The 26,208-nt window shown below is 50.6% G+C and overlaps 1 protein-coding gene across 1 annotated transcript; it reads left to right on the forward strand.

Annotated features, from left to right (window-relative positions):
* On the forward strand, positions 1-25,137 carry RRM1 (ribonucleotide reductase catalytic subunit M1). Its single transcript, XM_065581897.1, has 19 exons — positions 1-210; positions 1,516-1,604; positions 4,535-4,712; positions 5,454-5,554; positions 6,311-6,370; positions 9,059-9,098; positions 9,890-10,052; positions 10,609-10,750; positions 11,545-11,628; positions 13,131-13,292; positions 14,182-14,261; positions 14,825-15,026; positions 16,393-16,542; positions 17,643-17,864; positions 18,161-18,237; positions 19,323-19,458; positions 20,191-20,286; positions 23,311-23,499; positions 24,116-25,137. The coding sequence occupies exons 1-19, from the start codon at positions 192-194 to the stop codon at positions 24,296-24,298; spliced, it is 2,373 nt and encodes a 790-aa protein (XP_065437969.1). The 5' UTR covers positions 1-191; the 3' UTR covers positions 24,299-25,137.
* Positions 25,138-26,208: the final 1,071 nt, after the last annotated feature.

Genomic DNA, 26,208 nt, shown 5'->3' on the forward strand with positions numbered 1-26,208 from the left:
GGGTCGGGCCGCTGCCCGTAGCCAAGATGGCGGCCGAGGCCTCCACCGGATGGGAGGGGGCGGGGCGGGGCGGGGCGCTACGGCGGCGCGACGGGATCAACGGCGCGGTTGGCGGGAGCGGGAAGCCGTAGGTCGCGCCTGAAGCTCAAACACACACCCGAGAGCGCGAGCGCCCGGCCCGAGCCGCCGCCATGCACGTGATCAAGCGAGGTGAGACCCCCCCCCCTCCCCGGCTACCCCCGCCCCGGGCTCCCCGCCCCCCGGGGGGCTCAACGGGCCAGGCCCCCCCCTCCCCCGGCTCCGGGCTCCCCGCCCCCCGGGGGGCTCAACGGGCCAGCCCCCCCCCTCCCCCCGCCTCCGGGCTCCCCTCCCCCCGGGGGGCTCAACGGGCCTGCGCCCCCCCCGGCTCCCCGCCCCCCGTGGGGCTCAGCGAGCCAGTCCCCCCCCCCCCCCGGCTCCGGGCTCCCCTCCCCCCGGGGGCTCAACGGGCCTGCGCCCCCCCGGGCTCCCCGCCCCCCGGGGGGCTCAGCGAGTCAGTCCCCCCCCCCCCGGCTCCGGGCTCCCCGCCCCCCGGGGGGCTCAGCGGGCCTGCGCGCCCCCCCCCCCCGGCTCCGGGCCCCCCGGGGGGCTCAACGGGCCTGCGCCTCTCTCCCCCCCCCCCCCAGGCTCCTGGCTCCCCTCCCTCCGGGGGGCTCAGCGGGCCAGGGCCCCTCAGGGTCTCTGGAGTGCAGAGCCCCTAGCCCTGGTGTGGGACCCCGGACACCCCCAGCTCCCCTGTCCCGGAGCGGGCACCTGCTGCTTCTCCTCGCTCTGAGGGGGGCGGCCCCCCAGATGGTGCTGAGCCCCCGACCCCAGCAGTGTGACACCCCTAACATCAGCTCTCCCCAGCCAGTTCCTCTTTCCCCAAGGGGAGACCCCCCAAATAGCGCTAGGCACCTGCCCCTGGAGTGTGGGACCCCCTAGACGTAATGCCGTTCCCTGCCCCCCACCCCCTTGGCTAACTCCTCCTTCCTGGAGTGGGGGACCCTACAGACGGCACCGAGCCCCCTGGAGTGTGTGCCCCCCAAACGTAACACCGGCCCCCTGGCCAAGGCCTGTCCGTTGGCATATGTGAGGACATCTACTCCGTGTGACTCTGGACCCCTACTAATTCCCCTCTCCTTGAGTGGGGAACCCCACCGGTAGCACCACTGGAGGGGCAGGCCCTCTGGAGACTGGGATCCCTACCTCCTGTGACTCTGGGCACCTAACATCTGGATCTCCACCAATCCGCCTTTCCTTGAACGGGGAACCCCACAAATAACATCAATAATCCCCCTAGGGCTGGGCTCCTCAGGTGCTGCTCACAGAGCAGAGCCCTTGGAGTGCTGGGGAGAGCACAGAGATAACTTGGTGGCCATAGGTGGTGGTGAGGCCCCACAGACCCCTGCTGCGTGTGGCTGGCTGTCATTCGTGCTGCTGCATAAAGGCCGGTCTCTCTTTCTCTCCTCCCTTCTCTTCCTATACACCTGGTAGATGGGCGCCATGAGCGTGTCATGTTTGACAAGATCACTTCTCGGATCCAGAAGCTCTGCTATGGACTCAATGCCGACTTCGTCGATCCTGTGAGTTGATTTGTATCCTCTCCACCTTCCACCATACTACAGTGGTGACCATTGAAAAGCCACCATTTGCAATCCAGGTGCCACCCAGTTATTTCCCCCTTCTTAGTATAAGGGGAGATGCTGGCATGTCCTATCATCCCTACGTGTGAACTGTTGGCAAATGCTGCTTTTTTAATGGTAACCACTGTGTCATTTACTTTTTTTATACAGTAGAACCTCAAGAGTTACAAACACCTTGGGAATGTTCGTAACTCTCAAATGTTCGCAACTCTGAACTTAGGGTTGTTCTTTCAAAAGTTTACAACTGAATGTGGACTTAATACAGCTTTGAAACTTTACTATGCAGAAGAAAAATGCTGCTTTCCCTTTATTTTTTAGTAGTTTATGTTTAACACAGTACTGTACTGTATTTGCTTTTTTTTTTTTTTTTTTTTTTTGTCTCTGCTGCTACCTGATTGTGTACTTCAGGTTCCAAATGAGGTATGCGGTTGACTGGTCAGTTCGTAACTTTGGTGTTCGTAACTCTGAGGTTCTACTGTAACTTGATTCTGTCAGAGATTTGTGCTTGGCTTTCTCTCCCTCACAGCTGCAAAGTCTGAGACAGAGATTTGCGTTTACCTGTTATAAATTCCTTCTGGTGGATCCCTCAAACATGGTTTGAAGTGATCATGTTCCTGGTGTTAGGAAGCTCCCTGCCATTTCATCTTGAATATCTTGCTTCTCTTCATTAAAATAGAGTAGCAATCACATGGCTTTTTAAAAAAATGTCCTTTTTACAACTCTCTTTATATTTGTGTCCATGCCAGTCTGAAAGAGAAGTATTTGTTTTCTTTGTTAAAACACAAAAGTGTTCTTCTATCAGAAGTGAATTTTCCTCTCTTAACAGTACCATTGCCCTATTTGTTTGAACAGCCTAGGAGTGGATATTGACCCTGATCCTGCAAGCAGCTCCCCTCAGTAGCCATGCATTGCCCCTTTAACATCCATGGGGTTTTTCATGGACATATGAGTCCATCCATGTGGAGTAAGCTGAAGGAGTAGGGCCATGGGTCACAAAGGCCCTGTCTTTATTTATGTCTGTAAAACACGTAGGATGCTGTCAGTGCATTAGAAATAAGTAGTAGTACTTCTCAGCCATGGAACTAAAGGGCATTACAAAGAGGCAGGAGAATCATTATCCCTGTTTTACAGTTGGGGAAACTGACACACTGAGAGGTAAGTTGTCTCGCTCCCAGCCAATGGCAGAGCAAAGAATCAAATCTAGGTCTCTGGATTCCTAGTATAGCAACCTGGTGACTGGGCTAATAATAATGAAGTTAGTTACTTTTTACTTTTACTTCTACTCAAGATAGTTAAGTCCCAAGAAGACTGCGAAAAGCTACAAAAGGATCTCAGAAAACTGGGTGACTTGGCAACAAAAGAGCAGATGAAATTCAATGTTGACAAATGCCAAGTAATGCACATTGGAAAACATAATCCCAACTATACATATAAAATGATGGGGCCTAAATTAGCTGTTACCACTCAAGAAAGAGATCTTGGAGTCATTGTGGATAGTTCTCTGAAAACATCCACCCAATGTGCAGCGGCATTTAAAAAAAAACAACAAAATCCCAGTGGGTAGATGTGACAGTCTCTCCTCTTATTCCCTAACAGTTAGAGATTGGTCTAAGTCCTAAAACATGAAGTTTTACATCCCTTTCCAAACTGTACTAGCATTAACTATTTTTAGTTTAAATATAACAAATTACATACCTGATCAGGCATGTGAAAAGTCAGAATGCTGTTTGGAGTTTGAAAATTCCTGAGCAAGTACAGGTTTGGATGTGGTGTTCCTGCTTTTGTGTTACCACTTCAACAGGACACATTAACATTTAGGAAATGAACTGCATACAAAACCGTGTGCATGATCACATGATTCCTGATCAATACCTCATTTTTATATTTCTCCCCTCTTCATTCCCCCAAGATGTCGCTAGACGTTTGTAACTTTAAGGCCTGGTGCTTTCCCTCTATCAAGGCAGCTCAGTCTATAAATCACGTTTATCATCTGCTGTTTAAAGTGAAGCACATATTGTAATAATTTTGCTTGCAAACAGAAAATACGATGCTAGGCGTTGGGAAAATGGCGTTCTTCTAGACCAGAGATGGGCAAACTATGGCCCATGGGCCACATCCAGCCCGCGGGACCATCCCGTCCAGCCCCCAAGATCCTGGCCTGGGAGGCTAGCCCCCAGCCCCTCCCCTGCTGTCTCTTCTCCCTCGCAGCCTCAGCTCGCTCGCTCCGGCACAATGCTCTGGGCAGCAGGGCTGTGAGCTCCTGGGGCACCGCAGCTGCAGAGTCCGGCCTGACCCGGTGCTCTGTGCTGCGTGGTGGTGGCAGCGGCGGCGTGGCCTGGCTCCAGCTGGGCGGCGCGCCGGTAGCGCCGCCAGCCACCGGCGCTCCAGGCAGCTCAGTAAGGGGGCAGGGAGTAGGGGGCGTTGGATAAAGGGCAGGGGAGTTCAGGGTGGTGGTCGGGGGTGTGGATGGGGTTGGGGTGGTCGTGGGCAGGGGAACAGGGGGTTGAATGGGGGCAGAGGTCCTGCGGGGGGGCAGTCAGGAATGAGAAGAGGGGTTGGATGGGGTGGCAGTGGTCCGGGGGCGGTCAGGGGACAGGGAGTGGGGGTGTGTGGATGGGGCAGGGGTCCCAGAGGGGCCGTCAGGGAACAGGGGGGGTTGGATGGGGCAGGAGTCCCAGGGGAGGGGGGCAGATAGGAGGTGGGGGCCAGGCCATGATCCCCTCCCCTAACCGGCCCTCCATACAATTTACAAAACCCGATGCGGCCCTCAGGCCAAAATGTTTGCCCGCCCCTGTTCTAGACTGTTGCTGTAAAGATGGTTTTGTCCCTGAAACACAGGTAGCTAACGTGCAGAATTCTGATTTCCCCAGGCACAGATCACCATGAAGGTGATCCAGGGTCTGTACAGTGGTGTCACAACTGTGGAACTGGATACACTGGCTGCTGAGACAGCCGCAACCCTCACTACCAAGCACCCCGACTATGCCATCCTAGCAGCAAGGATCGCGGTCTCCAACTTGCACAAAGAAACCAAGAAAGTGTTCAGTGGTGAGTGTGTCTGTGGGCACTTGAGTAACAACCTGTGCTCCCTTGTTGAGGGAGCCAGTGGAGAGCTTGGAGCATTAGAGGATAGGACTATGGTAAACTTGTTCTTAAACAGGAGTGATTAAGTGTTGAGCCTGTGTATCTGAGACGTTTAATTCCACCAGCTCGTCACCTGGCGGATGATGATGCTATCGAATGGCTGGGCACACTGCACATACGCTGAGAGAGTTTGATTATGTAGTATTGCCCACATTATAGAGAAAGCTTAGTTACCTTTCTTGTTAGAAATGTTCCAATGAATAGTTTCTACTGGAGCACTTCACTGTTAAAACCTGAATGTCCTCACTGCCTCTCTCTTCTCATCCTAAAATAGAAACATCTGTGTAAGGATGAGAAGAGAATAAATTAAAATGTAAGTTACTTTTAGCCAAGACCCATTTGGTAAACTTTATATGGACTAGGCTTATTTAGCATCTGTCTGACTACCACTGGACACTTTGTATTCCTAGAATTTCTTTCTTAAAAGCAAATTATTCTGGGGCTTCTGAGTAGTAGATATTCCCTGCCATTGGACAGGTAGAAGAACAAACAAACGTGTATTTTTTGAAGACACTTCGTGTGGGCGAGGTTTGGGAGAAGTGTGGTGGTCCAGGCATGTTCAATGTCTGTAATGATAGTTTTCAGACTGTGTAAATAAGTCTGTGAATGGCTTTTCTTTGACTCTTCTTTCCATTTCCTTTGTAGATGTCATGGAAGATTTGTACAACTATGTAAACCCTCATAATGGCAGACACTCTCCAATGATCGCCAAGGAAACGCTAGACATTGTCTTGGCTAACAAAGATGTATGTAGCACTTCATGGGGTCTGATATTTCTAAGATCCAGCAAACTATGTTCTGTGATATTTTAAACTTCTAAATACGAAAGTAAACCATGTTGGTTGTAGGGCCAAAAAAAAATCATGCGCTGATGTAAATACTAACACAGACGGTGACTGCTCCATTTTGGACAACAACATTTGGAATTCTGACCACTGAAGGATACTTCTGATGCTGTTATATGAAGGACATCTATCCCTGATCTTATATGGCCCCCAGCACTGTGAGATTAGAGTGTCTGAGGCCCATTTGGTAGTTGGACAAAGAGTGGTTGGTTCTTAACTTAATAAAATAACAGAATCTCCTCATTTATTTAATAGAGAACAGTCTTTCAAGGAGAGAGATGAGGTTTGCTTTCTGTCTCCTTTAGGTTGCAACCTGAGTATGATATTTTGTTCTGAATTTTCCTGTGTGAGGTCTAACTAGAATGCAGGTGTATGAGTGAGCAGGGCCAGAAGCCAGGATGTTGCCCTTAGTGGAATTTTCATTAATACTTAGCATAGGATGCCAGCTGCATTTGCCAAGAAAGCCTTGCATACGCTGGTTTTCTGCCTGGTGCCTGTAGCTATGGAGTCATGTTGAGGCCAGAAGCATGAAAACCAGAGGCACTGAACAATAAGCACTGTTGTTTTGGTAATGTGAAGCTGTGTGGGTCTGATGTTAGGGTAGATGGTTTCCACAGTCTAAGTGTTTAACCTGTCTCTGAATTGTTTCATCCCCAGCGCCTGAACTCCGCCATCATCTACGATAGAGACTTCTCCTACAACTACTTTGGCTTTAAGGTAAAGACCAGGTTTCTTGTGAGAGTGAAGATTGTTAGTTTTTTTTCAAAGCCTTAACAACCTAAGGAAAAAAACCCAAATCGTTTTCATTGCTGCAGAAAGAGACTGTAGTAGTGAAGGTGGCTTCCAAAAAACAGTGGCCAAATTGAATGAGCCATGTGTTCCTTCCTCTATGATTTCTCAGCCTTGCTTTGTCTGTGGTGCCTGAGTCGTATGCCACTGTTTTCTGAAAGCTTCACGGTGCCATTTTTATCTAGCACAAGTGCTATTTTTGACAGCCTCAAGACATCCATTAATGCACCTTTAAATCTTTTGAGTGTATGGTTAGTTGGCCTTGGGGCTGGAGGGAATGGTGGTGGAAAATGTTACAGGGAAGCACACTCTTGTGCTGTGACTAATAAAGCCACCTGTTTTGGTTGGGATCGTGTGCAATGGGGCTCTCCACAGTCACTCAGCATTGCAGTATATGCTCATGTGTTTAGCCCTCTGCACAGCTTCTGCACCATTGTGGTGGACTTCCATGCTTGACTGCTTTAGTTTGTGTTAGTTGGGATTTAGGAACAGGACACAGGCCCAGCATAAACTGAAACTACTGAAGGAGAAAGCAGGAAGAACGGATGAATGTGTATGAGAGCCCAGGGCCAGTTGAAGCCCAGCACCTCTGTTTGTAATGACTCTGAAGTCTACATGCCAAATAGCTTCTCTCCATAGAAGAAAAGTGGGTGATGTGGAAGCTAAATACTCTGGCCTGATTGTCTGCAGAATTTCCCAGCGTGAGGCTGCAGCCACTTTGACCTGGGTTGATGTATTACAAGGCCTGGGCAAAGGTGTGTTCCACTCTAGCATTTGGGCTGTAAGTTCCCTGCAGCAGAGGCACTGGACGCTCTGCCAGGATTCTGCTTTGCACATGCTATTCCTCAAGGAGTAACTGAATCCAAACACATCAGGTCTTCGTATTCCTGATAAAAGCTTTCCCCCACTGTTCAGACAAGCTACACATCTGTCCCCTGCGTGTCCTCCCATTCATCTCTGTGCTTTCTTCCATGCTGCTGCACAGACCCATCTCCCACAGCCAGTCTGCATTGCCTCTGTTTTCTCCTCCATATCCACCCTTAAAACACACTTCTTCAGGGAGCCGTTTAGGGTCCAACCCTTTGAGATGCCCACTGAAGTCTGTAGGAGCCGAGGGTGCTCGGCACTTCATGGGATTGGCCACTTAAACCCTAGCTCTGTCCTCCTTAACAAAATCAGCCCCCCAGTTCAGAACTGGGCAGGGGAGACGCCCCCCACCCCCAGCACTGGGATCCCTATGGCATCCCCCTCCTCCAGCTATGTGGACTTAAGGAAAAGAAACTTCAGGGAGGAGCCAGCCAGAGACTCAAGCTGGTAGAGCAGCGGCATAAGCAGAGACATGGATGATGCCGTCAGTATTAAGTATTTTATTAAGATGATGTTAAAAAAAACAATAGTGAACAGAATTTGAGCATAGAAGTTTCTAGTTATCAGGGAATAACATACAGATTATCGAGGGTGCAAAGTTTGGTTTAAGATAAAGTGGCATGAGGAATACATAATCTGCAATATCCCCGATTGGGGGTAAAAAGTTGATGGGTCAAAGTACAGACATTGAGATATGAGGGTATGAAGTTCATAAAGTGGCTATGTTCGGGTGTGGATAATAATGAGTGGATATGGTGATGAGGATGGATTGACCCTCATTTGGTGAGATTTAATGTTCAGGGAGTTTATGGTTCCAGTTCATAAGATCCAGCGGAGAAGGTCACTTGGTCTCTTTCTCGTAGTGGGAGAACGATGTCACTCTGGCTCACGCCTCCTGGTACTGTCGGTGGCCGGTGATGTGCTCAATGTAGATTTCTACACTTCTGATTAGACGTTCTGTCCCCTGTGCTGATTGCTGTTTGCTCCAGCTCCCTTTCCCACCCTCCCCAGTGTCTTCACCTCAGCCTGTCTCCACAGCTGCCCCTCTTAACCTTCCTCCTCTTCCTTCACTTGATTTCCCATTTACTTTATCCCTGCCCGCCTCGCTAACCTATTTCAGCTCCCCTCCTCTCCCCATCCAATCTTGTGGAACTAACATGATTGCCACCATTGCATTGTCTACTCTGTTATACGCACTTCCCCCAACCCTTGTCTCTTAGATTGTAATCTCTGGTGCAGCGACTGTCTACTACATGTTTCTTCAGTGCCCAGCACAATGAGGCTCTGATCTTGGTTAGTCCTTAGGCACTTAGGTTAGTCCTTAAGTATGAAACATAATTAATGATGACAGTATTAGGAAGTGTATTGAGGGAAATGGTATTCTCTTCTCTCTCTCCTCTCCCTCCCCCCCCCGCCAGCCTCTACCAAAACCATGGATCGAAGCCAAGTACTAAACCTCATTATGCATTCACTCCTTTATCTGTACTGTGTCTGCGTAGATTGCGGACTCCTCAGGGCAGGGACCTTGCTGACGTATGACTGGATAGCATCTAGCCCACCTTGGCTGCTATATCAGTAATAAGGTTGAAGACGAGCAGAGAACTGAGCTTGTATAGGAAACCTGGTACTGGGAGAGCCAAGCTGCTTGAGAGTTGGGTTTTTGGTCCCAGAGCTTTGTGCATTAATCGCTACAGTTTTTAAACTGGAATCTGCGCGACTGATAACTGAGATGCTTTTCTTTCTTTAAAGACTCTAGAGCGCTCCTATCTGCTGAAAATCAATTCGAAAGGTAAGAACGGACTGTTCCTGTTGGATGTATTCGCTGCGGGGTCTAAATGTGCCTAGGTAGCTTCCTTCACAATTTTCAGTGTCCATTATTTTCCAAGAGGGTACAGCATATTTGTAATTTGCTTGTCCACATCTTGTTCGGTCCCCCTCCACCCACAAACACTCCCTCCTCAAACATCTTTTAGTAAGACATAAGCATCTCTTTGCCATAGCTGCGGGAAGGCTTTCAGTTGAACTAAAAGCAATTATTAGTTACAGTGCCGCATTGAGTTGAGTTGGGTGTTCTGTTTTAAGTAATGGCTGTGTGGGGCACTTCATGCATCCAGCACGTGGATTCTATTGGCACAGAGACCACTCATGCACCAGGACACCCAGAATGTGTTCATCTCCAGCAGGCTGATACCCCATTTTAGGAATTGCGGTGCGAGAGGCCATTTGCAATCTCGGTGTTTGGGTATTTGTAATAGAGCTGAAGTTGGCGTGGCTAGAACACCATCAGTTTCAACTGTTGTCACCTCGTGTCTGAAATTTCATGGGCATCCATAATAGTGAGAGATTATTATTATTATTATTAATTTTATTATAATGTACCTAGAATCCTGAAAATGGCTAGCCTCTGATTCTAACCACTTCAGTATAGGTACAAAATGTGGGGCCTAGAATTCTGACCATTCAGGCTTCTTCAGTGGCATATTTTAGTCCCTCTTTTTCTTTTTTTGCACGATCCGTGTCTGTCAAAACTGACTCTAGATGGAATGCTTATGTTCCTGTTCTCTCCCTTCTGGTGTCTAGTTGCCGAACGCCCCCAACACATGCTGATGAGGGTATCGGTGGGAATCCACAAAAATGACATTGATGCTGCGATAGAAACCTACAACCTCCTCTCTGAGAAGTGGTTTACCCATGCGTCTCCCACACTCTTCAATGCTGGCACCAACCGACCTCAGCTGTCCAGGTACCTCAGGGTGCCAGGCTTGGCTCACACTATGTGCAGAGGAGGGGGCTGGGCACGAGGTGGTTTCTGTTCAAATGAAATGTCCTGTGACAATGGGTAGCTGCACTTTGGTGACGCCTAATTAAAATTATCTGTAATTTGTCAGATATGGCCCAAAATGTGTATCTTTGTTATATTTATAAAGAAAAAATCTGCAAAAGCCTAAGGCCAATAGAAGTGATTCCATAAGTATCTTTTTAATTCCTAAAAATTGTTGAAATACTCCCCTCTCCTGAAGTGCCTGAGAACCTAAAAGTAAAATTAACTAGAAACAAAATTAATCATGGCTATTAACCAAAAACACAATAATTAAGCTCAGCTGCACCTGTGAGCTTCTTTAAAAAGTGAGAGCTTTACAATGCTCTGCAAATTGCTTCATATTCTTTGCTTCACTTACCTGACCCCTAAAGCGTTAATGATGCCAGAGAATCCTCGGCCGGTTTCTGCACGCCTTCTATGGTATTGTTGGCTTTGATTTTGAATTGTCTGATGTCAACTCCCGTTCGTTTCCATTCAGCTGTTTCCTGCTGTGTATGAAGGATGACAGCATTGAGGGAATCTATGACACTCTAAAGCATTGTGCGCTGATCTCCAAATCTGCCGGTGGAATTGGTGTTGCTGTGAGCTGTATCCGAGCCACTGGCAGCTACATTGCTGGGGTAAGTGAGTAAATGGCACACCATGTGTAGGGAGGGAGAGCTCAGTGGTTTGAGCATTGGGTTGCTAAACCCAGGGTTGTGAGTTCAATCCTTGAGGGGGCCACTTAGGGATCTGAGGCAAAAATCAGTACTTGGTCCTGCTAGTGAAGGCAGGGGGCTGGACTCGATGACCCTTCGGGGTCCCTTCCAGCTCTATGAGATAGGTATATCTCCATAATTATTATAATTATACCATGTTGATTTATACCTTCACGTGTCAGGGAGGTACATCTAACCCAGTAGCTTGCACCTTCTTTTTATGGTATGGAGCCAGATAACATAGCGTTCCTACTACAGTGCTTTAGTTTCAGATTGAGGTATGTTCAGAAAGAAAAGTCAGTATTTCATCAGACAACTAGTTATTAATTTCTAAAGAAGTAAGATATGGGAGCAGATACCTCAGGACTCATAAACTGCTGGATTTCTCCATGTTGTGCATGAGCAATAACACCTCTTGCAAGTTTCCAAATAATGCTTATGAGTATTTTAACACAAATTTAAAGCAAAGCACATTCAAAGTGTGGCTTGTATAAACAGATGCTTATTAGAGCCCTTGTTAGCTGACAGCGAGTGCTACTCCATGTTGTATTTAAAAAATTAGTTCTCTCGTAGCCAGCTTTTATCTGCAGTGGGCAAGAAATGGCTTTCATTGTAAGGGCCTTGATGTTTGCTGTGTCTCACTGGCAGTCTGTCTAAGAGCAGCCTCACAAACCAACCAGCTTCCAGAGGTTGATGGTTTTCATGTGTCTTTGCAGACAAATGGAAATTCCAATGGGCTTGTCCCAATGCTGAGAGTCTACAACAACACCGCCCGCTATGTGGATCAAGGTGGTAATAAGGTACATAATCTTCCAACCAGGAAGGAAGGTGGCGATGGAAACTTTAATTGAATGTCTTAATAAGCCAGCAGTGGGCTGTGGAAAGATTGACGATTAGCACTGATGAACTGGAGTAATGGCTCTACATGGCATGTACTTAAAAGCAGTATCCTGTTCCCATCACATGGGTATTTGATTCTCCCTTCATTACGAACTGCACAGTGCAAGTGTACCTTTCGCTACCTATCCTCTGAAAGGAGTGTCCTAGCGTTTTAAGGCAGGAAGGGCCCACCACTGTATATCCCAGGCCACCATCCTCACCCAGTGCCCTCACACTAAACCCAACAACCAAAATGAGACCGAAGTATTGCAACCCATGGTTAGATTCAGCTAGTATGTACCACAGGCAGAGAACAGGGGGGACTGAGGTGCACCAGGGCATGAGGCCCGGGCTGTGGTAGTGAAATGATTAACTGAGATATACCCAGATAATCCTGGCAGGTGACCTGTATCCACACACTGCAGAGGAAGGCAAACCCCCCACAAGGTCACGGCCAATCTGACTTGTGGGTGAGAGAGGAATTTCTCCCCATATGGCGATCACTTAGACTCCGAGCATGCGAGCAAGAACCAGCCAGCCAAGCACCTAAGAGAGAGAGCATGCTCGTTGCCACCTCAGCCCTGGCCCAACCTGTCCATTGTCCCATCTCCATCTGTGGCCATCCCTCATGCTTCAGAGGAAGGAGATAAAAAACCCTCCCAGAATACACTGGGGGGAAGGGGGGGGGGGGGAGAGGGGAAATCCCTTCCTGATCCTGCAGGTGGCTAGCTGAAACCCTGGAGTGTGAGCTTTTAGGAGCATAATACATAAACTAGAAGCAAGCCCCAGAACTGCTGAGATCTGCCCCACACCATCACAAGCAACCACATCATACAGTTACACTCATAAATTTGTACAGCTGTCTCGAAACTAATTGTTGTTGCCCCCACAACTCTTACTGGGAGGCTACAAGTTCTGTTTCTGTAAAATACCCACACCAGTAAAGTCAGCCTCTTCCACTCGTTTATACGTAGCTCCTGGAGTGCCTTACGTTGAATTTCAATCTGAAATTGTCCAGAAAGAATCCTGCAAAAAATGAAGCACTCCACAAATAATCCAGAAGTCAGTAGAAAGCTTGACCAGGCAAGGAAGCCTTTCACATGCCCAGCTCTTGTTGAGCACCAGAGTTGAAGAAATTTCAGATGCTTTGTTCCTTTTTACTGAAACACCAGCCCCAGAGAACTCAGTCTGAGGAAGTGAGACACCAGGTGTTGAGTTACACTCGCTATCTGCCTTGATGGGACTTCAGAAAGACAAGCTCCTTCTAACAATGGGGGAAATTATCTGTGCCCCAAACCGTGTAGGATCTAATTGTGCACAGCTGGTGTCCGTGTTTACACAGCAGCAATGTGATTATCACTCGTACTCCCCTGCGTTTCCCCTGCGTGTCTGGTTCTGATCTTGGCCGTGTTTTGTCTGACAGAGACCCGGGGCCTTTGCCATCTACCTTGAGCCATGGCATTTGGACATTTTTGAGTTTCTTGACCTGAAGAAGAACACCGGGAAGGAGGAACAGCGAGCCAGGGACCTCTTCTTTGCCCTCTGGATTCCCGATCTCTTCATGAAACGGGTAGAGACTAACCAGGTGAGATGTGTTGGTGCAAGACCGGGTCGGTTAATAGAGCAATAGCATTATTCCAGAGTCTGCAGCACGACCCTGGGATAGAATTTGAGGTGTGCTATCGGGCTGTCTTGCTACCAGCAAAAGAACTACCTAAAACAACTGCTGCAGAGCATCTTAACTATGCAGGTAATCTACAGAGCGCTTTGGGTGAGCTGCAGGGCACTGAGTATACCACATCACGTCTTCGCTCGGCCTCAGAGCACTGTTCACTCACCCTCTTGTTCTCAGATTAATTTTTGACCTCTGGAAATTTGTTTTAAATGCTGAAAAGCTGCATTAAGTGAAACATCGAACTTTCCTCAATAAACAGCCCCCCTTGTGCCTGTGCACATATGCTTCAAAGTGGGTTCTGTTTTGAGGAGTAAGCAATCATTAAGGGCTGAATATTATCCTTCAAGCGGAGGCTTAGGTTTATCTAAAATCAGTTACCTGAATAGTTTTAACTCCTGCTAGTTTGCATAACCCTTCCCCTTCCCTGAAATTGCAGGGTTAGCCCCATGTTTCGGGAGGTGGGAAAATTAATTTGTTCATCGTTTTCGCATCAGTACTATGCGTAGGTCAGGAAGTGTTCACTGGTTATCCCGGGATAGCAGACTTCCATTCTGTTGATGGAGATGGGATATATATGTGGGGAGGGATAGCTCCGTGGTTTGAGCATTGGCCTGCTAAATCCAAGGTTGTGAGCTCAATCCTTGAGGGGGCCATTTAGGGAACTGGGGTAAAAATCTGTCTGGGGGATTGGTCCTGCTTTGAGCAGGGGGTTGGACTAGATGATCTCCTGAGGTCCCTTCCATCCCTGATATTCTATGATTCTAAAAGATTCTATGTATCTTTTTCCTCTCCTTCATAGGACTGGTCCTTGATGTGTCCAAATGAGTGTCCTGGCCTAGACGAGGTTTGGGGAGAGGAGTTTGAGAAACTGTATGAGAGGTATGAAGAATGGACAGAATTCTGAGCAGAGTTGGCTATTTACATCTCCCACTCGTTGAGTTTCCATCCCTCTTTATATGGGTGGCCCTGTCCGTATCTGGGAATTTGGAGCCCAGTGCTGTCCTAACATGTCCCTATGACTTCTGTTCATGGGGTTATTAATAAGGATGGAGAGAGGGGATGTCTCCTGATCCACTTTGAAATTCTGCCCAAGATGGGGACAAGCCTGAACGATGATCTCCGTTTAATAAAGACAAACAGGCAGAAATCTCAGTAAGGGGATTGGTGGCTTCAGGTTGAACTAGCCTTATTTGTTGCCTGCCATGCAGGAGAGAGTGCACTGATCAGCTTCATGCCCTTTGTGAGTGGGAGCAGACCCAGCATCCTGCCAGTTCCGATCTGGCTTGGACCACAAATGAAAGGATCTGGCCACCCAGTGAAGGCGTCGTTGTACTAGGGAATCTCCCCCTCCCCCTCCCCCCCCCCCCCCCCCCCCCCCCCCACTAGCTCTCTGTTGAGCCCAGGGAAATAAGCATTAAAGGAGCGCTTGCTTTGTCTTGCAGTTATGAGAAGCAGGGCCGTGTCCGCAAGGTGGTGAAGGCCCAGCAGCTCTGGTATGCCATCATAGAGTCTCAGACCGAGACCGGGACCCCTTACATGCTGTACAAGGACTCTTGTAATAGGAAAAGCAACCAGCAGAACCTGGGAACCATCAAGTGCAGCAACCTGTGCACAGAAATAGTGGAGTACACCAGCAAAGACGAGGTGGGTAGGGACGTGGGATTTACTCCAGCTCCGATGGGGAAGCTGTGCTTGTGCCAGGCTTGGACATCCAGAATACAAAGCTATCTTCAAGTGAGGGGAAGCTTTGTCTTTATGGGTTCTTCCGTTTGACCTGTTTCTCCCCCCCTCCCCCCTTGGGGTTCTGGGAGTTATGGCCAGGGGATCTTCAAGACAGACAATTAGGGAAACTAAATGGCATGTTGAATTTAGGAAGCGATTGTGTGTGTCTATGGCTTTTCCGTAGGCTGTTCGTTTTCCTTTAAGAGTTGGGTATAAGGGCTCAGTAGCGAAGTGCGCTGCTTCATTTGCACCTGCCCATGGCTGCTGTGAGGGTGGGTGGGGCTTGTGGTCACTCTGGGGGGCTGGGGATTATATTGGTGCTTTGGTGAAGCCTGTGCATCCTGTTTTCTATGGGGTCAAGAGGGAATCATTGAAACCTCTGGAGTCTTGGAGTAAAGTGGGGTCCTAAACAGGATGGTGCATAACTGAGACCTACACAACTAGCTGTCTGCTTTCTGTCCCTTGAGTGGGGAGCAGCTGCTCTGAGCACTGGACGAGCAGAGTCCCTAGCGAAGTAGAGGAAGACTGAGGAAAGGAACCAGTGCCAGGCACAGTTTTGGGCATAGCCAGTGTAAGGCCACGCCCCCAGTGGGTCGTCAGCAGTGGGAGGTCTAACCTGAGACCACTAGGTCTAAAAGCAGGAGCCTCTGCTGCCTGAGCTAAAGGAGACAGCTCAACGCTCCAGCCCGTTCGTAAACCTTTGTGGTCTTGCAAGCACGGGTTACCCTAGGAATTGTTGGTTTGATCCTTCTGGGGCTGGCGGGATAGTATAAAAAAATGAGCAAGGAGAGGCTGCCTGCATACCCCTGACCTAGCAGAACAGTTGGTGCTGGGATCAGCCACGTTAATGTTGTGGCAGAGCGAGGTGATAGAGGAAACGGTTGGGGATCAGGGTCTGGAAGGCAAGGAGAGGCAAGACCTACAGTAGATAAAGTGAGCAGAACTCTCATAGTGCTGAGAGATATCAGCAAACCTACAGGGATTCCTCCACTTTCTTCTGAGGTGCCTGGTACTGGCCACTATCACAACAGGGCTAGATGGGCTCCAGATCTGATCCATTACAACATTCTCTATGTTCCTACAGCGGTCAGGGGGTCTTCAGGCAATCTACATCCTTGCCACTCTTGGGCTATGGGATACATAGGATGAGGCAGATGTTCTCCCATCTCTGCCGGTTGCACTGACCTCCGTGTTTCATCTCCCTGTGTCCATTTCCTCTGGGGCTGGGACTCTGTTAGTCTCTTGTATTGCCCGATGTTGGCTGACGCTTCTGCTCCTGCTGTTCCAGGTTGCAGTTTGTAACTTGGCCTCCATAGCCCTGAACATGTACGTCACATCGGAGCACACTTACGACTTCAAGAAGTTGGCTGAGGTCACCAAAGTCATAGTCCGAAACTTGAACAAAATAATTGACATCAACTTCTACCCTGTGCCAGAGGTATGGGGGAGGGTGCAGCTGGGCTGGAGTGGGGGTGGAAAGGACCACGCGGAGAGTCTGGGAACAAAGGAAGTGCTATTTTATAGCTGGTTGGATTAAGGTTGAAGCAAAATTTATCCTGCTATTGCATGCTATAACATTGTCTGGAGTTCTGAATCTGGCTATTAAGTATTGTCTTCTGAAAATAGAACTGTGGTAATAAAACACCATCTACCCTGCTGCAGCAACAGTCCATCATTGGTAGCCTGGCTCAGCGGAAGCCTGGCTCAGTTCTCTGAAGCTTGGCAAATTCCAGATGTGATGGATGCTTAGTTGGAGCAGATTCCAGAGGAGTAGATCCTCCCCTACGAATGCTTTGCATGGCTTACAATAGGACATAGGCAGTCCCTTCCCTGAAGAGCTTACAGAGTAAGGAAGACGGGCATGGTAGAAAGAGTGCGTCCAGAAGGCTGAAGGAAGTCGTGCGAGGTGTTTGGTTTTATTTATTGCTGACTGTTTTTGTGGGCTTCACAGACATGCTTTTTCAGGAGGTGGAGGGGGGTTGTAGCTTAGTGCAGAGGAATTGGGAGGGCATTCCCTGCATAGGGCACTGTGGAGCTGGTTGAGGGAGAGTGAGACTGGCCGCCTTGGTGGGTGGGGCAGTAGGAGACCATGGCCAAGGTCTAAGCTGGAGTGGAGTTTTGCAGGTTTTGAAGGAGAGAACAAGGGCCAAGCTTCTCAAAAGTGACGGGTGATTTTTGGGTGTCCAGCTGGAGACTCCTAAGAAGGGCCTGATTTTCAGGAAGTGCTGAGCCCCCGCCCTCAGAGCACCACACTCCTTTAAGGGGCCTCAAGTTGGGCACCCAAAGTCACTTGTCACTCTTGGAAGGCATGGCCCTTGTCCTCCCCTTGAAGGCCCTATGTAACATCAGGTGACAAAGAACTAGTAGAGGGAATGAAAGAGAGGCTGCTCTGGCCGGACTGATGGACAAGGAAGGGAAAAGTGAGAGACCATTTTGTGTGGACTGAAGGGGATGGTGGCCGCAGGAGTGAGTGGATATGTTGTCAGGGTCGTGTGGTTCTGATTTCTACCTTATATTGTCCTCCCCTCTCAAACGTAGGCTGAGCTCTCCAACAAACGCCATCGTCCCATCGGCATTGGAGTGCAGGGTCTGGCAGATGCGTTCATCCTGATGAGATACCCCTTTGAAAGCCCCGAGGCCCAGTTGTTGAACCAGCAGATCTTCGAGACCATTTATTACGGTGCTTTGGAATCCAGCTGTGAACTCGCCAAAGAGCATGGCCCATACGAAACTTACGAAGGCTGCCCTGTCAGCAAAGGCGTAAGTAACAGCGTCGGGTCTCCAATAGAGCAGAGCTAGTGTGAGGGCACTTAGTGGCTGGCTGAGTAATCACTAGGCTAGCTGTTCACTATCCACTAGTGAAAATGGTGGTGGTGGGGGGGGGAGGGGGTCTGCAAAATTCCAATAACATGTCTTAACTGTCTGAAGCTGAGTGTAGAGTACTGAAGTGACTTTTGCTTGATTGATTTACACGGTGGTCATCAAAACACAGATGAATTGCTGCCCTTATCCCAAAGAGCCGCTGTCTAACTTAGTCCACGCCTCTATTCTTTTAGATCCTACAGCATGACATGTGGAACGTCACCCCTACTGACCTGTGGGACTGGAAGGCTTTAAAGGAGAAGATTGCCAAGTGAGTAAATGCCCTAATGAGTATTGTCAGTCTGTGTTAGATGCAAGAATCCTTTGATGATGGTAGAGATTACAGCTTTAATTGCCTGAAATGTGCTGGTTTCTTTTGAAAAAGACTGTGTAGAAATGGCACCAGTTTACTCAACGGGTCAGCTTTTAGTGACAAGACCGTCTCCTATTCCCACTAGCCCTGGAGATCCCGTGCAACGGAGACTGAGTGAGCTGGGCTTTTCTGGTTCGTGCATTTCCAATAGACTTGTTTGTTCATTTCCAGTGGATTACAGGTCACTGCATTTACATAGGTATGAGGTGGAAAGAACCCAGTCTGGCTTTAGGAGCAGAGGCTCGGTTTGCAGGCTGACTGGGAAACAAACCATCTAAGCTGAGCACATCGGAACCAGGAATCATGGAGAGACAAATATGAAGCCTCGTGATGCTTTAAGATTTACTTGCAGGGGGTTAACTTTCAGGTTTCCCTCAGCAAATCTTTCCCACTGTTATTTTGAAAGGCGAGATAAGTTTGTCCAACTTGGCTGTCAGAAGGCTGCACATTTTTGGAAGCTTTTTCCCTTTTACTTGGAGGTGCTCCTGATCATCTTGAAAACCAGTCTTTTGGGGAAATCCTCTGCACACCAGTTTGTGGGGAAGAGGATGTATTTTTACACAGTGCTTGTTTGTCAGTCCACCTTGATCTCTTCCCCATGACTGAACCATCTGGGAAGCTCTGGTGAGGAGGAGGAGGATAGCTGTGGTGGAGTTACACTTCCACGTTACCCAGTCTCTGCAGAGTGCTTGTAGGTGAACGCTGAGCTTGTGTTTTCAGTCTATGTGAGGTGTTTCAGGTCAGGCTGTTGAGATGTGGCGGTGAAGATTCAGGGGGCCTAAGTGGAGTTAGAAAGGGCACTGCTGAATTTGCTTGCCCTTTCTATTTGTACAACATGGTTCCTTGCGCCGAACCCTGATTCTCCTCTTTCCAAACTATGCTTAAGGTTGTGCTTTCTAGTGGGCTTCATCTCGCAGGTGCTGGTGTCTTTCTCTGGTTGGCTGAAGCTTTAACCTCTGATTGACCTCGCCTCTCTGCATTAGGTACGGCGTTAGAAACAGCCTGCTCCTTTCTCCAATGCCAACTGCTTCTACTGCTCAGATCTTGGGCAACAATGAGTCCATTGAACCCTACACCAGTAACATCTACACACGCAGGGTCCTCTCGGGCGAGTTTCAGGTAAGGAGGCCGGGGCAAATGTGGTAAATGGCTTTTAAACATGCAGGCTTTTGACAGCCAGCAATGTTCAGTAAGACAGAAGCAGCACATTGTATTAGTCAATTTATTTGCCCCGTATGTCCCTCTCCCATGCAAAAACATGCTGAGGAAGATAAACGAGTAAGCCAGAATGTTCATACAGAGCCACAGTGGTAACTCGACTGCCCTGGGATATGCTAAAGGGGACTTAATTACAAATTCGAGAAATGCTGGTTCTGCTAGAGAAAGTCCCTATGAGACCTCCGTGTTGCGTGCAGGATTGATTGCCAAAGTGAGGGGGGGGGGAGAGAGAGGACACTTAGGCTTTAGGGAAAGTTCAGAGGCCACAGGGCTCATCACGGAAGCGTCAGGAGGAAAGGTTTCTGCATGTAAAGTGTTTACTAAAGTATATCGACAGGAGGTGTAATTAACGTACAAATGCTAGGGGACTGGTCACACTGCAGGAAAGGACGGAGCTAAATGAAGGAAGAGATTTAGGGATCGATAAGGGGAAAACCTGACAAAGGGGAATAGCACAGTTGACTAGCTCCTTAGAATGTAAGATTGGGTTCAGTGGCTATTTGGGGACCTGCACCATGTAGGTGGGGGTGTCTCCTACAGGGGGAGTTATTCCTGCCATAAGGCAGGCGATGGGCTCTGTGAGCACACAGTTCTTTCCTACCCCGTACGTCTAACGGGCTCCGCTCTCTACAGATTGCGAATCCGCACTTGTTGAAAGATCTGACGGAGAGAGGCTTGTGGAACGAAGAGATGAAAAACCAAATCATCGCCCACAGTGGCTCTGTGCAGGTATGTGAGAGGAGCTGGGATGAATGTGGCTGTGAAGGCAGCAGGTCAAGCGTTCCCAGGAGCTGGCATGGGTGCTTGAGGAGGAGGGCGGGACCTGCCACACATGCTCAGAGTATGTTTCACGCTGCTCTCCTCTGCAGCATCTCTGTGGAAGGGAGAGCTGGGATGTTGCGTGCTGGCTCCGAGGGGGCAGGGGCCAGTGGGACTCGAGCTACCTCCGCATGGCAGGGTCCAGGGAGGGAGTGCCACCTCCACCCCCGACTCACCTCAGCAGGCCACCCGCCTGTCTGCACTGGGCTTGGGGTGCACAACCAAAAATTATAACTCAAAGTTGGGAGGCTTAGCTCAAGAAGTTTGAAAACAGCTCAGGGGGCAGGGAGGGGGTAGCTGGGGCTGTGCGCGGGCAGGGGGGTAGCTCGGGGGGCAGGGAGGGGGGTAGCTGGGGCTGTGCGCGGGCAGGGGGGTAGCTCGGGGGGCAGGGAGGGGGGTAGCTGGGGCTGTGCGCGGGCAGGGGGGTAGCTCAGGGGGCAGGGAGGGGGTAGCTGGGGCTGTGTGCGGGCAGGGGGGTAGCTCGGGGCAGGGAAGGGGGTAGCTGGGGCTGTGTGCGGGCAGGGGGGGGGTAGCTGGGGCTGTGTGCAGGCAGGGGGGTAGCTCGGGGCAGGGAAGGGGGTAGCTGGGGCTATGCGCGGGCAGGGGGGTAGCTCGGGGGGCAGGGAAGGGGGTAGCTGGGGCTGTGCGCGGGCAGGGGGGTAGCTCGGGGGGCAGGGAGGGGGGTGGCTGGGGCTGTGTTCTCACAGGGGGTGGATGTGAGTGCAGGGAGGGGGGTGACCTGGGGCTGTGTGCAGGCAGGGGGTAGTGCAGGGAGGAGGGTAGCTGCAGCTGTGTGCAGGCAGGGGGGTAGCTTGGGGCAGGGAGGGGGGTAGCTGCGGCTGTGTGCAGGCAGGGAGGGCATAGCTCGGGGGGCAGGGAGAGGGGTATTAGGGGCTGTGTGTAGGCAGGGGGGTAGCTCGGGGGGCAGGGAGAGGGGTATTAGGGGCTGTGTGCGGGAAAGGGGTAGCTCGGGGGGCAGGGAGAGGGGTAGCTGGGGCTGTGTGCGGGCAGGAGGTAGCTCAGGGTGCAGGGAGGAGGGTAGCTGCGGCTGTGTGCAGGCAGGGGGGTAGCTCGGGGCAGGGAGGGCATAGATCGGGGGGCAGAGAGAGGGGTATTAGGGGCTGTGTGCTGGGAGGGAGGGCATAGCTCGGGGGGCAGGGAGGGGGGTGGCTGGGGCTGTGTGCAGGCAGGGAGTGCATAGCTCGGGGGCAGGGAGAGCGGTATTAGGGGCTGTGTGTAGGCAGGGGGGTAGCTCGGGGGGCAAGGAGGGGGGTATTAGGGGCTGTGTGCGGGCAGGGGGGTAGCTCGGGGCAGGGAGGGGGGTAGCTGGGTCTGTGTGCAGGCAGGAGGTAGCTCAGGGTGCAGGGAGGAGGGTAGCTGCGGCTGTGTGCAGGCAGGGAGGGCATAGCTCGGGGGCAGGGAGAGGGTATTAGGGGCTGTGTGCAGGCAGGGGGGTAGCTCGGGGCAGGGAGGAGGGTAGCTGTGGCTGTGTGCAGGCAGGGAGGGCATAGCTCGGGGGGCAGGGAGAGGGGTATTAGGGGCTGTGTGCTGGGAGGGGGGTAGCTCGGGGCAGGGAGGGCATAGCTCGGGGGGCAGGGAGAGGGGTATTAGGGGCTGTGTGCTGGGAGGGGGGTAGCTCGGGGCAGGGAGGGCATAGCTCGGGTGGCAGGGAGAGGGGTATTAGGGGCTGTGTGCTGGGAGGGGGGTAGCTCGGGGCAGGGAGGGCATAGCTCGGGGGGCAGGGAGAGGGGTATTAGGGGCTGTGTGCTGGGAGGGGGGTAGCTCGGGGCAGGGAGGGCATAGCTCGGGGGGCAGGGAGAGGGGTATTAGGGGCTGTGTGCTGGGAGGGGGGTAGCTCGGGGCAGGGAGGGCATAGCTCGGGGGGCAGGGAGAGGGGAATTAGGGGCTGTGTGCTAGGAGGACTCTCCTGTGTTCCCTGTTCCCGGACGGGTCTGGCAGCCACGGAACCGAGGATCCCCACCTGGGGGCTGTTACCGGCTGCCTCTTCGGGAGCAGAGGGGGCTGGGAGCTGAGGAGCAGCCTCAGCCTGGGGCACCAGCAGAAGACGAGGGACCAGCCAGAGCCGCAGCTGTCCTGCACTGCCCGGCTCCAGCTTCTGGCCGGGGGGCGGGGAGAGGAGATGGGTGGGGATGGGGGGCGGGGAACTGCCCCTGGGACCTCTGTGCTCTTGCGCCGCAGTTTGGGGGTGGGGGGGCAATGCCCTCCAGGTCCCCAACTCTGCCCATGGGCTCAGGGCTTCTGCCCCACAGGGAGCACCAGGTCTCTGGGATTCAACCCCGTACCTCCAGGTTTCAGCCCCGCGGGGGGGCGCTGGGGATCGAGGCTTCAGCCACGGGGGCCCGCAGACCCCTGGTTGAGAACCGCTGCTCTAAGCTGTCCCAGAGAATGTTAGTCTGCTTAGTTGTGTGTGTAAAGGGGGGAAACTTCAGAGCAACAAATAGACCTAAACCAAGACCCTGCTGTGGAGATGTTGGCACCCATACATGAAAAGCAAAGGAGTCTGTCTGGACTCAGTAAATTGTGCCCTTGAAATGTCTTTCCCTGTAACATGCTGAGGGTGAATGCCCTGCTAATAAAACACTTTCCCTTTGCCCTGAGTTGGGAGGGTAACAGCTCCCTTTCTTGTCCTGATTGGCTAAGGGGTTCTTGCCATGGAGACCTGGTTGAACAAGGCCTTCTCCTGTAAAGTGTCCCGAAAAGGAAGCTGCCTGTTCTTTACGACAGTAAAAGGTCCATTTAAGGGCGTGTATTTACAGATTATTTGGGATCAGTAATGGTTGGCTGTAATGTTGGAGTTCAGTTGCAGTGCGGTTTGGTTTTAGCCACAGTAGCTTGTTACCGGTTGCCATTATGATGTGGCCATTAAGGTGGTCATTGGGAATGCTGCCTAGTAACCAGTCCTGTTCCTTTCAGAACATCCCGGAGATTCCAGATGACTTGAAGCAGCTCTATAAGACGGTCTGGGAAATCTCCCAGAAGACCATCCTCAAAATGGCAGCTGACAGAGGCGCTTTCATTGATCAGAGCCAGTCCCTGAACATCCATATTGCAGAGCCCAACTATGGCAAACTCACCAGCATGCACTTCTATGGGTGGAAGCAGGTATGTGGGAGGGGGAGCCTACTCGCTAGCGTTTGGATTGACGCATTCGGTCACTAAAAGTTGGCTCATGTGGTTCTTAGAAATAAATGTCTGTTTTCATTGCCATCAGCAATATCTCTCTGCTTCTGCGGCCTGGCCTACACTAAAAACTTGGGTCAGCCTAGTTACGTCACCCAGGGGTGTGAAAAACCCACACCCCTGAGCCATGTAGATAAGTCAACCTAGCCCCTGGTAGATAGTACTAGGTTAACAAAGGAATTCTTCTGTCAACCTAGCTACTGCCTCTTGGGGAGGGGGAGTCCAAACGCCAACAGGAGAGCCCCTCCCATCGGTATAGGTAGTGTCTACATTGGCGCAGCTGGAGTGTTTCAAGAGTAGGCAAGTCCTGAGGACAAATGACTAGGTGGCTTGGGGCGCTCCCAGCATTGTTCCCATCTATGGATTCTAGCATGGTAGCCATAGCTCGTTAGCTAATACTGTGGGGTGGTTACGTCCTATTGGGGAGCCATTAACGAAAGCAGCTGCTTGGCTTACGGGAAGTGTGTCTCGGGAGCCAGAACTCAGCCTGAGCTCCAGCATGGTATGATTCCCTGACCCGCGTGCTTTCACTCTGCAGGGTCTGAAGACAGGCATGTATTACCTGAGGACAAAACCAGCGGCCAAGCCCATCCAGTTCACCCTGAACAAGGAGAAGCTCAGAGAGAAGGTGTCCAGGGAAGAGGAGGAGAAGGAGAGGAACAAAGCAGCCATGGTGTGTTCACTGGAGAACAGAGATGACTGCCTGATGTGTGGCTCTTAACTCACCTGCCCTTTGGTGCCAGCACAGCTGCTCCATCTGGCTTAATCTCTTCTAGAGTAAATAGGTCTAGTTTTACTTCAGTACGTAGGGTCTTGCTGAGACTGATGGGGGGCCGTCAGGGAGTAGAGTACGATGCTTTCCCCATCCCTGGGTTGGGGCCTGTACACACACACGTATATAGCGCATAAGAAGTTTATATGTATCCCATTTACAGCCGAGCTTCCTGGAAACTAAGTGCTTTTGTATAGTCTTGCATTATCCACTGTAGATAGAATTTTCCTAAACGTGGACAGGAAAAATGCTAATGCCTGTTACCTTAAGGATGAGTCCTGTGCTCTACAGACAGTTGTCCTCATTGTACTACTGTGCTTATGTGGTCCTGATGAATGACTTGCCTTTGCCACAGTAACGTGGCAGTGAGGAAAACACCCCTGTGCTCTGTCTGTTGTGGCCAGGGGCGTGTTGTGTTAGGCTGAGGAGTTTGGCTCACACCTGCTAGAGCGACCCCTCACAAGGAGCTCCGGGGTCTCCCAAGGTGCTGGGGGACAGACTGGCTATGTTACCTGTCACATGCACACTTCTTCGCCATCCGGCCAGAGGGAGGGCAGAGCATTGCACCTAAGAGGACTTCCCTTTTTTTCCTGTTACCAGGAAACAGAAAAGCTGTTGCAGCCACTTGTCTGTACCAAAAAACCTGGGTGCTCGTCAGGTTGAGTAACCAGCTTAACTGTCCTCTGAGAGAGCCCTGCTGAATTGCACACGCTGGCTCCTTTCAAGAGCCAAATCCATCTGGCTGGGCTAATTGTTTGATGATTCTAAAATAAATGTTTTTACCTTTCTGTGTTCTTAACTTCCCTTACTAAGGCAGTAGGACTTCAGGGGCCTAGTTTATTGAATTTTTATTGAATTTGCATATCATGCCTATTAACAACTCTTTAAACTAGCTGAAGACAGTAATAAAGTCTAAATGTTGAGGGCATGTACAATAACTCAGTAATATTGTAGAGGTGTAGACCTGCTGGTCACAGGATATTATAGCCTTGTCTACACTGCCATTTACAGCGCCGAAACTGTCTTCGCTCGGGGGTGTGAAAAAACACACCCCTGAGCACTGCAAGTTTTAGCGCTGTCAACTGGCAGTGTAGATAGTGCTACTGCACTGGGAGCCATTCTCCTTGCAGAGCTCTCTCCCAGCTCTGGAGCCACAACTACACAGGCCTGCTTAACGTCGGTTGTGTAGGACATACCCTTAGAGAGACAAGGTGGGTGAGGGGATATCTTTTTATGAGGCCAACTTCTGTTGGTGAGAGAGACAAGCTTGTGAGCATACACAGAGCTCTTCAGGTCTGGGAAATGTGCCCTGTCACAGCTGAACACAAGGTGGAACAGATTGTTTAGGGCAGTGGTTCTCAAACTTTTGTACTGGTGACCCCTTTCACATAAGAATGGCCGTACTGGGTCAGACCAAAGGTCCATCCAGTCCAGTATCCTGTCTGACAGTGGCCAATGCCAGGTGCCCCAGAGGGAGTGAACCTAACAGGTAATGATCAAGTGATCTCTCTCCTGCCATCCATCTCCACTCTCTGACAAACAGAGGCTAGGGACACCATTCCTTACCCATCCTGGCTAATAGCCATTAATGGACTTAACCTCCATGAATTTATCCAGTTCTCTTTTTAAACCCTGTTATAGTCCTAGCCTTCACAACCTCCTCAAGCAAGGAGTTCCACAAGTGTGAAGAACGTCCTTTTATTTGTTTTAAACCTGCTGCCCATTAATTTCATTTGGTGGCCCCTAGTTCTTATATTATGGGAACAAGTAAATAATTTTTCCTTATTCACGTTCTCCACCTCACTCATGATTTTATATACCTCTATCATATTCCCCCTTAGTCTCCTCTTTTCCAAGCT

This window comes from Chrysemys picta, chromosome 1 (assembly GCF_011386835.1).
Source record: "Chrysemys picta bellii isolate R12L10 chromosome 1, ASM1138683v2, whole genome shotgun sequence".
Classification (NCBI taxonomy): Eukaryota; Metazoa; Chordata; order Testudines; family Emydidae; genus Chrysemys; species Chrysemys picta.